The sequence below is a fragment of the Puma concolor genome, chromosome B4, assembly GCF_028749965.1.
Source record: "Puma concolor isolate L17-30 chromosome B4, mPumCon1.1.hap2, whole genome shotgun sequence".
In the NCBI taxonomy this organism is placed as follows: domain Eukaryota; kingdom Metazoa; phylum Chordata; class Mammalia; order Carnivora; family Felidae; genus Puma; species Puma concolor.
Window position 1 is genome coordinate 19,775,449 of NC_141673.1, and position 14,221 is coordinate 19,789,669.

Genomic DNA, 14,221 nt, shown 5'->3' on the forward strand with positions numbered 1-14,221 from the left:
GAGCAAGAGCTATACAGAGGGCCTTGTAAGCACATTAAACTGAGAGAAATGAGAAGCAAAATTATATCCTGTGTAATATAATCAGGTTTGTCTTTTAAACAGTCACTATATGGCTACGATGTGTTTCAGTCAGAGCAACACAGATGGAGGCAGGAAGAGGCTATTACAGAAACCCAGGCATCAGAGAATGTTGGAACTTGAGATGTGGCTGTATAGACGGAAAATTACAACGAAGGGGATCACATGTTGGTTTGGTGGCTGTTCCTAGGTCCTATAGGTGCTAAGGTGAACCGTCAAAATCTGAGCCAAGATCGTCAAACCCCTTGATGCAAAATTCTGTCCAGGTGTCTGTCTGTTGTACCTTTTTGATGATCTAAGTGAAAAACAAACAAACAAACAAACAAACAAAAAAACCCACTTTCATCGATTTTTGCCTCACTTGTAGCATTTGACATTTTATTTCATGTTTAAAGTCCTTAGGAAACAAGTTTTGTGTCCTGCTTCAGGACATTAACCTCTCCAGCGCAGCAGGCTAAACCTGACTCAATCTTTGTATTCCCCACAGGACCTAAAGGAGAGTACCCAGGATTTAGCAGGATTTTAAAAATGTATAGGTTTTATTAACGAATGACTTTGCAATTCATATGACAGGACTAAGCAGGAATAATCTTACCCAGACTCAGTGTTTTACTTTTTTTTTTCTTTTTACCCCCTTTTGAAGACTTTACTGCTAAACCTACAGTCTTGCCCCACCCCGCGCGCGCCTTTGCGTCTGACGTAGTCACAATCCCGATTTGAACTACCAATCCCAGAATGCCGCGCAAAGAGCCGGGTTCTACGGGAGCAGCGGCGTGATTGGCAAGCGGAGGCGTTTCCTTCCGGTGGGAAGGGCCCTGGAGGCGGGGACTAGGGGGAGGTGTTTGGACATTATTACCGGGTTGGGCGGGCCCGGTCTGGGAGGGGTTTGTGGGTGAGCCCTGGGTCCCCCGCCCGCTGAGGAGATGGATGAGGACGGGCTTCCCCTCATGGGGTCAGGCATAGACCTGACGAAGGTTTGTAAACGACCGAGTTGAACTTAGGCGACCTGGGAGGAGGATGGGGAAGGAAACTTCGGTTCCCAGGGACACACCACCTCTCCATATCCAACCCTGTCCCTGGCCCCGGGCCTCTCTGGTCCTGCCCTCGGGAGGGAAGAGTCCCACAGTTCACCTTAAAAAGGGGTCCCTCCTGATCCGTTTAAAGGGGTGGTGTACTTTTTCTGGTCTTTGCTTCCCGTATTAGGAGTCGCTCTACGCTCCGGTTACACGACGGCGATAGGAGCAGGTTGCGACCTCTAACCCTACCTCTTTTATATGGCCCGCAAGTTTTGTGTGTTTATGTGTGTTGCCTTTTATCTGTTAAAGTTCACGTTTGTGAATCCAAAGCGCATACTCAAACTTTGCGGCTTCTGTCATTAGACGCCCCACCCCACAGTTTAGGAAAACGAGTTAGTGACTATTCGTAGTACTTAGAGTAACTCATATAATACAGCAAAAATGCCCCGTTATTATTATTATATATAATTGACGTCAAAGGGTTTGCACGGTGTACTTCCTCCTGTACAAATCATGTTTGTTTTTACATGACACAGGTGCCAGCTATTCAACAGAAAAGAACGGTGGCATTTCTAAACCAATTTGTGGTGCATACTGTACAGTTCCTCAACCGCTTTTCTACAGTTTGTGAGGAGGTAGGTCTGGTGATACTGGTTTAATGAGGAGCCTAGAAATCATCTTGTACTTTTGGAGGTGGCAAATGAGTAAGACAAGAACTGCAGTGTAGGTACTCATGTACCATGACCTCTTGTCATCCAGTTATTGGGATAACATACCTTAAATCCTCTTTGATTCTATATCATCAATCTTGCACCCCACCTCTGCTGAATTAATTTACTAGAGGCCTTTGTGAGATAGTTCAGTAAGGCTTATGTGCCTAAAGAGAACAAAAGGAATAACAGGGTTTCACAATTGAAAACATTTTTTTTAATTTTGAAATTTTACATGTTTTCGCCAGAGATGTATATTTTTACATACACATAGTTTTCAGTCTATATTAAAATCATTTTACATTTCTTGATCCAGAAGATGGTTGGGGAAGTAGCCTCGAAACATAACTTTAGTATCAAATATAATTATGAAAATAATGAAAATACTTTCAGCAAATGACTTGTGAAGTGAGGACTGAGTACCTAGTTTAAGGATTAGATATCAGGTTCAAGGAGCCCTGTTTTTTCTTAAAAAGCCAAAAAAAAGAGAATGGGGAAGAAAATGGGAACCCTGGGTTGAAGTTGGATTTAAAAAGGAGAAAGAGGAGTAAAATGAGATCATACACAAGTGAGTCACTAAAAATAGTATTTAGTTGGGGCGCCTGGGTGGCGCAGTCAGTTAGGCGTCCCAGCCAGGTCACGATCTCGCGGTCCGTGGGTTCGAGCCCCGCGTCGGGCTCTGGGCTGATGGCTCGGAGCCTGGAGCCTGTTTCCGATTCTGTGTCTCCCTCTCTCTCTGCCCCTCCCCCGTTCATGCTCTGTCTCTCTCTGTCCCAAAAATGAATAAAAACGTTGAAAAAAAAATTAAAAATAAAAAATAAAAATAGTATTTAGTTCATTCGGTCTTATTTATAAGGTATAGCTTTCACAAGTAGTTTTTTTTTTTTTTTAATTTTTTTTTCAACGTTTTTTATTTATTTTTGGGACAGAGAGAGACAGAGCATGAATGGGGGAGGGGCAGAGAGAGAGGGAGACACAGAATCAGAAACAGGCTCCAGGCTCCGAGCCATCAGCCCAGAGCCTGATGCGGGGCTCGAACTCAGGGACCGCGAGATCGTGACCTGGCTGAAGTGGGACGCTTAACCGACTGCGCCACCCAGGCGCCCCTCGCAAGTAGTTTTTGTTACACGTGTTGTTATTAACAAAAATTGCATGGAGACAGGAAAACTATTTTCATTTGTATAACATCTTATTTTTGTCTAGTTAACAATCTCTAGTCAAAATCTCTTCTGCCTTCTCACTAAAACAAAAGAAAGTGAACTATGATGATAATCGATAGAGTAAGAGACTCAGTTCATTATATTTTATCTAAGCACCAGAGGCTAGGCGCTTACTTCCAGGAGTTTTATCTCCTACTGCTGCTTCTCTAAATGGGATATAGAATTGACTGACTAAAGAGCAGTAAGCCAAGGATTTAGTCCTTCACTTTTTATACCAGGGTAGGGTGGAGAGAGACAATTCAAGGATCGGTAGCAGAGAGGAGCAAATACTCCATCCACATGCTCCTCCTCACCAGGTTAAAAAAATAAAACAACCAGCAAACACAGCTATGAGGGCAACTTGATTAAGCTGCCCTGAGGCAGGGATAGCCCCTCACCTTTGTAGTGCTTAACAATTTTCACTGCCTAGGAAATGAGTGCTATTTACTGAAGACTAAATCCAGTATAACAATAATCCTGTCTTGTTTATTGCTTGCTTATGCATTACCAGAGCCTCCTGATTCACTCTTTAACCCCCTCTGTTCCTCTCTCAACTTTCCCTCAACTGTTTTGAGTATTTCACTATTCCCTAGTTCTTCCCTGAACCCTAGAGAAAAGTTTGTTGACCAAAAACTCATGAAGTTTACAGGTAGTTTATCGCCTTTTTCTCCTTAATGGGTGGTGGTCTAGGGTTGACTCTAGTGACTATAACTCATTATTTACAATTCATATTTTAGCAGTTTGGATATTTATGTCAGTTATAGACTGTTGGCTTGGTGTGATGACAATAACTAATATTTATTGTGTGCTTACTCTGTAGGTATTGTACTATGAGCTCTACATGCATTTCATCATCACAGCCCAGCCCTGTGAGAGAGGTCCAATTATCTCTTTTTTAGAAATACAGAAATTGAGATGTAGAAAGATTTAAATCATTTGCTTAGTCATTTATTCATTCTTTAGGCATGTATTTGTTTACACAGTATTTATAGCTGCAATTGTTACTCTAACTTACCCACACTCACACAGCTAGAAAGTAACAGACTTGGAGTTCCAGCTCTGATCTAATAACTGTAAAAATCAAAAGCGTTTCACTCTTCTGTTACGTTGCACCTTCTGATCTGGGTAAGAGGCATGTTTACATCATTTTCGAGTGAGAGACTGCAATGAGCTATTCAAAATTTATTTTTTAGATTTGTATTCTCTTTTTTGTTATGCCATATCCTTTGATGTTATGTCTTTTTCGATATGATATGATATATGATATGATATGATATGGTATGATATATTCCAAGGACATAACATATGTATTCAAACATCAAATGCTATTTTTTTCCCTTGAGTTAAGATCAATGTGATTTTTCAAAATGGGTTGTCATTTGTCAATAGCACCTGTTAGACCTGTATTCCTTGTTTAGTTAAAGCCTTAAGCAAGAGCCAAAATGACTGTTTTCCTGAGCAAAATAGGAAACTTAGGTGCTATTTTTTGAATTGGAAATGAACGGGGAAAGAAGAAAACCTGGGAGTTTTATCGTTGTTGTTTTTTGTTTTTCATATAATCTGGTTTGAACCAAATACAAACTGTAGCAACTTCAATCACAGCTAAACTCAAACTGGAATTAAATTTGAAACAAATGATAAGGGCTCTTTCTTCATCACTAATACTGGTTTTGCAGTTCTCTAATAAAGAGGGGAGTGAAGGGCAGCCTGGGTGCCTCAGTTAGTTGAGTGTCCGACTCTTGATTTCAGCTCAGGTCATGATCTTATGGTTCTTGAGATCCATAGAGCCCTGCTCCAGGCTTTCAGCAGAGAGGGCGGAGCCTGCGTGGGATTCTCTCTCTCCCTCTGTCTCTGCCCCTCCCCTGCTCCCTTTGCATGCTCTCTCTCAAAATAAATAAATAAACTTTTTAAAAAAGAAAGAGAAAAGTGAAAAACTTAACTTTTAAAAAACTTTCTGGATACCAGAGTACTTTATAACTCTTCTAATGACTGAAACCAGGGTGAGGAGAAAGGTTGGAAGCCAGAGAAAGGAAAGTAGTTGAATCAGACCCAAGTTACAAAGTTCTTTCTTCACAAATCCCCAGTATTTCTATTCTGGACACTACTCAGAAAAATCTTATGGTGGCCCATCGGGTGTGCAAATTTAAAATGGGATGGGGTAGGAAGTGCAGTGTAAGTTCTATGCATATCATAGATAAAACTGAGCAGAAATTTAACCTTATAATGAATTTTAAAGTCAAAGGTATTCTGTAAACAGGGCAATCATATGTGTTATTTTGACTCAGACTTGTAACATGTGTAGAATACTGAGTTTTTAATCATTTTTTAAATATTCCAAACTGTTTTTTTTCTAAATTCTTTAAGAATAGGGAAAAAATGCTGGGGATTCTCACATAACGTAACAAATTTTAGAGTGCTTACCTTCTGCATCCAGTTTTTAATCCCACCATCAGACTTAACCTTCAACCAAATAATCTTGCTTAAAAACTATATTTACTGCTACAACTTTTACAACTGCTGGGTTTAAGTGTCAGATGAAGCTTAATAAAACCACTGATTGCTTCCCTTTCTGGTTTATAGGAGATAATCGACCCAGTGTGATATACCAAGGGATCCATTATTTTAAAATGTTGTTTCTCTTTTTGAGACTTGGCTATGCAAACTGGATATTTTACAAACCTGAAAAACCACAGTATTTTATTTTTGTTTCCGTGTTCAACTATTAACTCCATATTTATTTCATCTTTTTTTTTTTTCACTTTAATGAAATGCACTTCTTTAGAAGTAGGTGGGTGATAAATCAAGAAATTTTCAGCTTATCTGACAAACTTCAGGTACCTTGCAAATTACCCTGTTGTCCCAAATCAAGGCATTTCAGGTTTGCTTTAAATCCTTATAAAGATAGGAGTGCCTAGGTAGCTCAGGCTCAGGTCATGGTCTCAAGGTTCATGGGTTCTAGCCCCCCATCGGGCTCCGTGCTTAGGGCTCTGTGCTGACAGCTTGGAGCCTGGAGCCTGCTGCAGATTCTGTGTCTCTGGCTCTCTCTGACCCTCCCCCGCTCACGCTCGCTAGCGTGTTCTCTCTCTCTCTCTCTCTCTCTCTCTCTCTCTCTCTCTCAAAAATAAACATTAAAAAAAATTAAAAAAATAATTCCAGATAAATAACATCTATTTTAGAAATTAGATCAGAATAATTTGATTCCTTTTTTTTTTTTTTAAAGCACAGTAGCATCTTAGTTTTCATGAGAAATGGCTTGATTACTTACTAGCTTTGAATAACAAAATTTCTATCTATGCAGTGCCTGGGAATTTTCCATCTTGGTGTGCATATTTTTTAATTTTATATATATATATATATATATAATTTTTTTTTAAGAAAAGTTTTAGGTTTACGGCAAAACTAAGCAGAAAGCATTGAGTTCCCATGTGATCCTTGCCTCCCAGAGTTCACCAACCACAACTTCCCCCGTTATCAACATTCCCATCAGTGTTGTACATTTGTTACAATGTACACTGACACATTATCATCACCCAGAGTCTATGGCATCATGTTCTAACAATGTATGATTCTTTCAAACAATGTAAAAATTCTTTCTTTGAAAGATAGTTACTATCTTTGTATCTCGATTTGGAGTGTTTAAGTTCAGATGCTTTTACTTATATGAAAACTCAGTTTTCTGTTCTTTAAAATTGGCATGATAATCATTCCTACTTTAAGCATTTGGTGTGAGATTTCAAATTTTTTTTTAGTGTTTTTTTATTTTTGAGACAGAGAGAGACAGAGCATGAACGGGGGAGAGTCAGAGAGAGGGAGACACAGAATCCGAAGCAGGCTCCAGGCTCTGAGCTGTCAGCACAGAGCCCGATTTGGGGCTCGAACTCACTGACCTTGAGATCATGACCTGAGCCGAAGTCTGAAGCTCAACCGACTGAGCTACCCAGGTGCCCCTGGTGTGAGATTTCAAATGATACATTGCATATACGGTGTAGCATATAACGTGGATGCTGGGGCCTTTACAATGCTGGTGATTATTGCTTAAAAGTACATTTATATGGGGGCGTCTGGGTGGTTCAGTTGGTTAAGCATCCAACTTCAGCTCAGGTTATGATCTTGTGGTTCGTGAGTTCGAACTCCACATCGGGCTCTGTGTGGACACTGAGAGCCTGGAGCCTGCTTCAGATTCTGTGTCTCCCTCTCTCTCTACCCCTCCCCAGCTCACAGTCTGTGTCTGTCTCTCTCAAAAATAAATAAACATTAATAAAATTTTTTTAAGTGCATTTATATATCTAAACAATTTTTAATTCATCTTTTTCTGTATTCACTTTAATCAAACCAATGCATGTATTTATAAATAAGCTAGAAATTATCTCACTTTACAAATTAATTTGTTGTAGGATTTCTGCAGTTACTAAGCTTCTCTATAAAATACTGATGAAATCTGCATAAAATGTAATTTTCATGACTTCCAGGAAAACACTTATAATTTGGAGAATTCATTCATATGTTTTGTAAACCAGTATTTGTATTTACATTAAAGACTTATATGAACAAATGCTAGAAATCAAAGTTAAAAGAAATGAAAGCTTTGAGTGCCATTAAAACTAGATTCTAATGTTGGAACTAAACATTATAAAATAAAAAAATTATTATAGAATATAAAATTGTAGCTTTGTAGATACCAGGATGCTCATCTTAAAAATGTCTTGTGAAGCTCTAACTACATTGTGACTGCATTTCAGTTTTTTTTCCCCTCTAAATGTGGGCAAAATGACCATTGCTTGTAGTGTTAAAATTCTGCTTGGGAGTTAGTCAGGATCTTGATAATAACCCAGAAAAAAGTCAGGATGCTGCACATCTGCCAACTGTCAATGGGCCAACTGCCTTGGACTAGGTCACTGAATATAATAATGTTTAGGATTCGGGAGTTTTAAATAAATGCTCTTATGGATCATATTTTATGGTGTTACTTTTACTTGTGTGGCTATGTATAGTGTATATACACACACGGGTAATTTAATTCTACAGAATAACTAGAGCATGGTAAGCTTTTGGTTCTGTTTTTATCTTGGATTTTGATGGTAGGTTGATTCCTTTTGCTTTTTAGTACTCTAATTTTTTCTCTGTGTTTTACTTCTTTCCAACATGAACTGCTCATCTTTTAATTTCATCTTCTTTTAATTTTCAAACTTAAAAAATTTAAATTTGGGACTAATTATATATACTTAAGTGTTTAAGTAACTTATAAAGGCAGATCTTGTTCCAAGCTGTCTTGGGCTAATTTTTATTCTTCTCTTCTATGAAGAATTCCTTCATTCATCAACAAATAATTATTAGACTCCTGTTAAGTATCAAGTACTGCTCTGGGCATGAGGGATATAGCAGTAAACAAAAAACTCTGTCCTGGAAGAAGTTTACCTTCTGATTCCAATGATTGAATATGGCTCTGATGAGTTTGATAAGGCTGAAAATACAACTTTTGCTTATCTGTGAATACAATTTTATAAAGTAGCCGTGAAGCATGCTAATGGAGGTTACAAAAATACTTACTTGAGCTCCCATTCCTACTCATGTAAGTAAAAGTGTAGTATTTTAGAAAATGACTAATATTTAAACCATCACGGGTTTGTTTTTTTCAAATCTGCCCTTTGTTAACCCTTGTTAACAGCTCATTTCAGTCAGACTTTGTTCTTTTATTCTGATCTTTCTTTTCCAGAAACTGGCAGACCTTTCTCTTCGTATCCAGCAAATTGAAACAACTCTAAATATTTTAGATGCAAAGGTTTGTATTTCTGAATAATTTATAGTATAAATTTTCTGCATATACCAACTTTCTCAGTCATACTTAACTTTAATTGAATTGGGAATGAATTCAGTTTAGCTCCTGCATCCATGAGGTGGTACAGTGTTTTGTGTTTGTTTTTAATTCATTATAATTGCAAAGGAAATGATACTTATTATGAACCATTACCTGAGTCTGTTTAAATATACACATGAATTGAAATTTCTTTCATTATTCTAGCCAACAGCATGTGAATAACATGTTAACAAATTGGGCTGGTTCTATATAGTTCATTTGATGGAAAATTCACAATTATCTCAATAGTAATCATTTGATAACACAGTACAAATTAATAAAAGTTCACATGTCTCCAGAGCAAAATTTGGAGAAAATATCACTATTTTCTGTATTCAAATATATTGAATGCTAATGAAGAATACCAGTTTTGAGGTCAGAAATTACACAATAGAACTAACAAAAATAGAGTGTTTTGATTTGAAAATGTGCAGGTTTTGTGTTTTCCCTGATTATAAAATACTGGAGACATGAGTATATTTTTGTGACTTTGTCCTTTTTCAAAAAAAATTGATCTGAAAAAATGCTTATTGAATATTTATGAGGAAGTAAAATGGCTGACATCTTTAGCATAAGGATTAGAATGTCTAGTTCGTACTTTCTACATCTTGTGGACTTCAGCCACTATATCTCTCTCAGCACGTTTCTGTAGCTTGGAAAATTTAGGATACCTGGCCTTGACCATGTTCAAGGTACTCTCCTAGCAGCCATACCTACTTATAACTATTTGGGCCATAACCACTATGCTAAGTATTGTCATCAGTCAGCAGTTCTCAGTGAATATTGCTGCTTCAGACCTTATTACCATTGTTTTTTTTTCATTATTCTTCATTATGAGTATGTGTCTAATTAATGTTTGGGCAATTCTTGAGTTAGACTCCATGGTCACAAGTTAAGTTACTGTGTAGATAAGTTAACTTTAATCATTTCCATAACCTTAATTATTTCCATAACCATAAAATTAATCCCTAAAGTCAGCCAAACATCTGACAAATATCTATCACTGATATCAGAAAGAAATCAGAAAAGTGGGTTGGCGTGGATCTTGCAGATCCAACCTGAAATATATAACCACTGACAACATACCTACCTTTTGTATATGAAAAATAACACATTTTAGTAACATTTGGTGATAAATGTTTAAAGAAAGAAAAAAAAGGGCTGTCAGTCATTAAAACGTGATGACAAGAGTTTTGTCATTTCCCAGATCGTTCAAATTTAAAATGTGCTGCAAAGGACTTTTTTTGTGTGATTGTGTGTGTGTGTGTGTGTGTGTGTGTGTGTGTGTGTGTGTGTGTGTTGTTGTGTTGTTACAAAGCATGTTTAATAAAAATCTTTTTACAATAACTTTGTGAGGTAAGTTTTCTTATTCCTACTTTACAGGGGAGAAAATTGAGGTCTAGGGAGATTTACAGAAGGTCACATAGCATGACTTAAACCTACACAATCTGACTCCAAAGCCCTTGCTTTTTATTCCTTGCACTAGGATTCCTTACATTTTTTAAAAATAATTCCCAGGAAAAGAAGGGCTATAAGCTAAGTTAGATTAATGATAAATTATACATAAATATTTTACTTGTGCATGACTTTCACTTTTAAATAGTTTATGGCATGGAGAATTTCAGACACCAAAGATGAGATTTTACAAACCCTATTTCTATAGGCTTAAAAACTTAAGATTGCTATTTAAAACACATACACCTAGAAATTTACGGTGTTTTAGCAGCTAATCTTATCCTCATACACCAACATTAATTTTCTTTTCTCAGTTGTCATCTATCCCAGGCCTAGATGATGTTGCATTTGAAGTTTCTACTGTAAGCGCCACTGGTATCACAAATGAATCACATTCTGAAACCACTGCAGAGAAATCACAGGTAAGTATTTGAGTTCCAGGAAACACAAGCAGATTGTCTTGGTTAAGCCAGATAAACCTAGTAGCAGGTTTGAAGGAAGAAGTTAAATGAAGATGTAGAACTTTGAATAGTAAGATTTTAAACCCCTTAAGATTGAAAATGAGGTTTGAAAAGAAGTGAGCTGTTTTATTGTTATTTTGAAGGGCTCCCTGAAGTTAATATTTTCCTTGCCTATGAAAGAGAAACTATTTATAGGACTAGAAAAAATCTCGAGCATAATAATATTCTTCAAGTTCATTGTGGACATTTTTCCTACATTATTATAATAATTGTACTTTTAAGATGTTTTATTATAAAACCTTTCAAACACAATAATAGAATAGTACCAGTGAATACTTAAATGTCCATTACCCACCCTGATTCTCCAGTAAAGATTTTGTTACATTTGCTTCATCTATCTTTTTTGTCACTTGCTAAAGTGAATCCTGGGCATCATACCATTTCACCACTGTGTAACTCCTTGAGCATCTCTGGAAAGTTCTGGCATTTTCTTGTATAACCACAATGTCTTTATCATACACAGTAGAATTAACAGTAATTCCCAAGTACCATCTAACCCCTTGTTACTCCAGGTATGCTCCCGGCACCAGCAGCATGGGCATCACCTGGGGGACTTGTCAGCAACACGGACTCTCAGGCTCCATCCCAGACCCGTTGAATCAGAATCTGTAGCATAATAAGATCCCCAGAGGATTTGTAGTCGCTCTCAAAATTTGAGAGATACTGATCTATAGATACCACATATCTAAAAAGTGTGGGTTTGGAGTTGATTTGTTCAAATCAGCATCCTAGTAAGGTCCACACTTTGCATTTGGTTCTTATGTCTTAATGTTCTTTTATGCTCTGTATACATTTCAATTTTATATTACTTTTTATTTCAAGGAATAAAAATTCTCACTGCTGCAGAACAGACGATCTCTAGTGTATCTCAGTGGGGTATTAAAATTCAAAATAAAATAATCACTAAAATGGTGATCTGTCTAGTGATACTGAACAATAGACTTCTTATCTATGTGGGATTCTGCATTTGTACGTGGAGATACTTTTCACAGGATATTTTTTAGGTTATGATTACTTTGGCTGTGATGATAATGACTAACACGTGGAGGGTACGTACTGTGTACCTATCAGGTGTGCTTCTGAGCGCTTTTCAGAAATTAACTCATTTAATTCTCACAATAGCCCTATGAAGTAAATAACTTCACCTTACACTTCTACTTTACAGATGGGTGAAATGAGGTACACAGAGGTTAAGTAACTTGCCAAGGGTCAGAAAATAAGTGTAAAAGCTGGAATTTCAGTGCGGGCAGTCTGGTGCCAAGAGTCCTTACCTCTTATCTGCTAGACTACACTGTCTCCAGCACCTGTGTTGAATTCATTAAATATACTGAACACATATGGTACGAGGCTGTGGAAGGAGGCATAAATTTAGTTATAGCCCATATTTGGAGAATGAATTAGATGACCATTTACTTAACAATTAGATGTTAGAAAATTTAACATCCATTTAGTTTATATAGTAAATTTCACTATGATGACCATTGGAATATGTATAATATACAAGAAGGAATCCAGATATGTTAGAGGAGTTTAACTTTACAAGGCCCTTTCAATTAAATATGGACCATGCTTTTTCTAAAATAAGGCATGTATAAAAAATATTAAGAAAATGTTTTCACTTTACCTAGTAGTTATTCTTTGTTGGATACTAGCTGTCATATGTTTCTGTAAAATTTTTAAGTGGTATCTGTCTAATTTTGAATATTTTTCCAGGTGTTATGAATGCTATCTACAATATGTACTTTAAAACTTTTGCAGTTGTGTTGATCCTGCCTATTTAAGGTCTCAAAAAATTGATTACAAGTAATCACAGCTAAATTTTCTAAAATTCAGAATGATTTGATACATTTTGACAATTTTATTTAAAAACCATATATTAATTCATTTGGAGAATTTATGAAGTTCTTTGGGCTTTCTGAGTTTTAAAAACTGTAGCAAAGTTGCATGTTGATTAGTTTAATAAAATACCTATTCAGCATGTTCATAATATTTAAATCAACTTCTTATTTCTTCATTGTTATTGCTATGTTTTATGTAAAATGTTTTGAAATGGACTTAAGTACTGCTTAACACAATTTCCACTGCCATTACAGTCAATTTATCTGATAAAGGATAACAATGCAATTTCTTAACCATTCATTCATTTCAGTCTCTAATCTATATGAGTCAAAGACTGATTTTTCTGCAACTTTAATTTCATGGTTCAGATCTTATCATTACTCACAATAGAACATCCAATTGTGCAGATTGAGAATAAAATGAAGGGCAGTTGAGAGATATGATAGAGGATTTAATGGATATTTAAATAGTAAAGGTGTAAGAGCTGACATAATTAAACCTTGTTGAGATCTTGGTTATTACGCATAGTTAACAGCTGAGTTTTGAAATTCATTCGTCCCATGTGTAATTATCATTAGTTCCATTGTGCTGTTGTATGAGTTTATTGTCCATAATGTTTTTCAAAAACATACTTGGGTCATGTTTGAATTTTTTATTTAATCAAGGGTTTTGGACTTTTTGTATTTATGAATTTTAAAGTTGAATAATACATATATCTACTCAGTGCCATATAACAGGAGAAACCTAAGGGATTTGGGATGTTTTTGTTTGCTTTAGAGTTTTCAACAGGTTTAATTTATATTTGAATGATCTGAGGAAAACTTAATATATAATTCACATTCATATTCTAAAAACTATGAACATTTAAAGATATTTCTTGATTTGTCTACATTTCAGCATAGATATGTAGGCATACAGTTGATTTCATTCTGTTCAGGAACTACCTTGTAAAGCTAATATATATATAATGAGTGAGAATTCACAAAAATAAACATAACAAATGTTCAAGTTGATAGAAAAATCTAGAACTGTGTACAGACAGACCTATCTTTGCACTTCAGTGAAGACAGGATTCTAAAATGGACAATTTTCACTTAACACAGTACCATGCAAAGTGAGAACTGCCTATATGATAAAAGCATTTTTATCTAAAAAGACTGTTCCCCTATATTCTTTATTGTAAGTAGTATTAACATTAATAGTTCCATCAGTACCTGAAATATATAGAACTAGATAATTTTACCATAGAAATGGGCTACTCTTCCACAAATTCTCTAGGTATTGCTTTCTAAGATGTTAAAAGAATAGACTAGATCCACTTATAATAAGATTACTGAATAAATGAGGAATTCAATTCTGTAGATGGTGGATACCTACAAAATCAATTCACTGTCTGCTAGTGTTGAATAACTGGCAAATCAAATAGTTTTATTAGCTTTTTTAGAAGTTTCGTTAAAATAATATGTCCATCTATAATTCATGTTCTATATCTATACTCTGGGGACAGCTAAAGCAGAATTCTAATATTTTTTAATGCTATGAATATATT

General features: G+C 36.1%; 1 protein-coding gene across 6 annotated transcripts in view; it reads left to right on the plus strand.

The window, feature by feature from the left end:
• Positions 1-894: 894 nt before the first annotated feature.
• The window catches only part of WASHC3 (WASH complex subunit 3), a 95,869-nt gene continuing 82,542 nt past the window's right edge, over positions 895-14,221 (plus strand). For 5 of the 6 annotated variants that reach the window (XR_015253390.1, XM_086712520.1, XM_086712519.1 and 2 more), the window contains exons 1-4: positions 896-1,052; positions 1,631-1,729; positions 8,717-8,782; positions 10,627-10,734. Coding sequence is in view for 5 of the 6 variants with exons in the window: in XM_086712520.1 (XP_086568646.1) it covers positions 1,002-1,052; positions 1,631-1,729; positions 8,717-8,782; positions 10,627-10,734 (324 nt within the window). In the remaining variant the exon portion in view is untranslated. Of the gene's footprint in view, positions 1,053-1,630; positions 1,730-8,716; positions 8,783-10,626; positions 10,735-14,221 lie in introns of all 6 variants that reach the window. The other variant, XM_086712517.1, reaches the window with a different exon arrangement.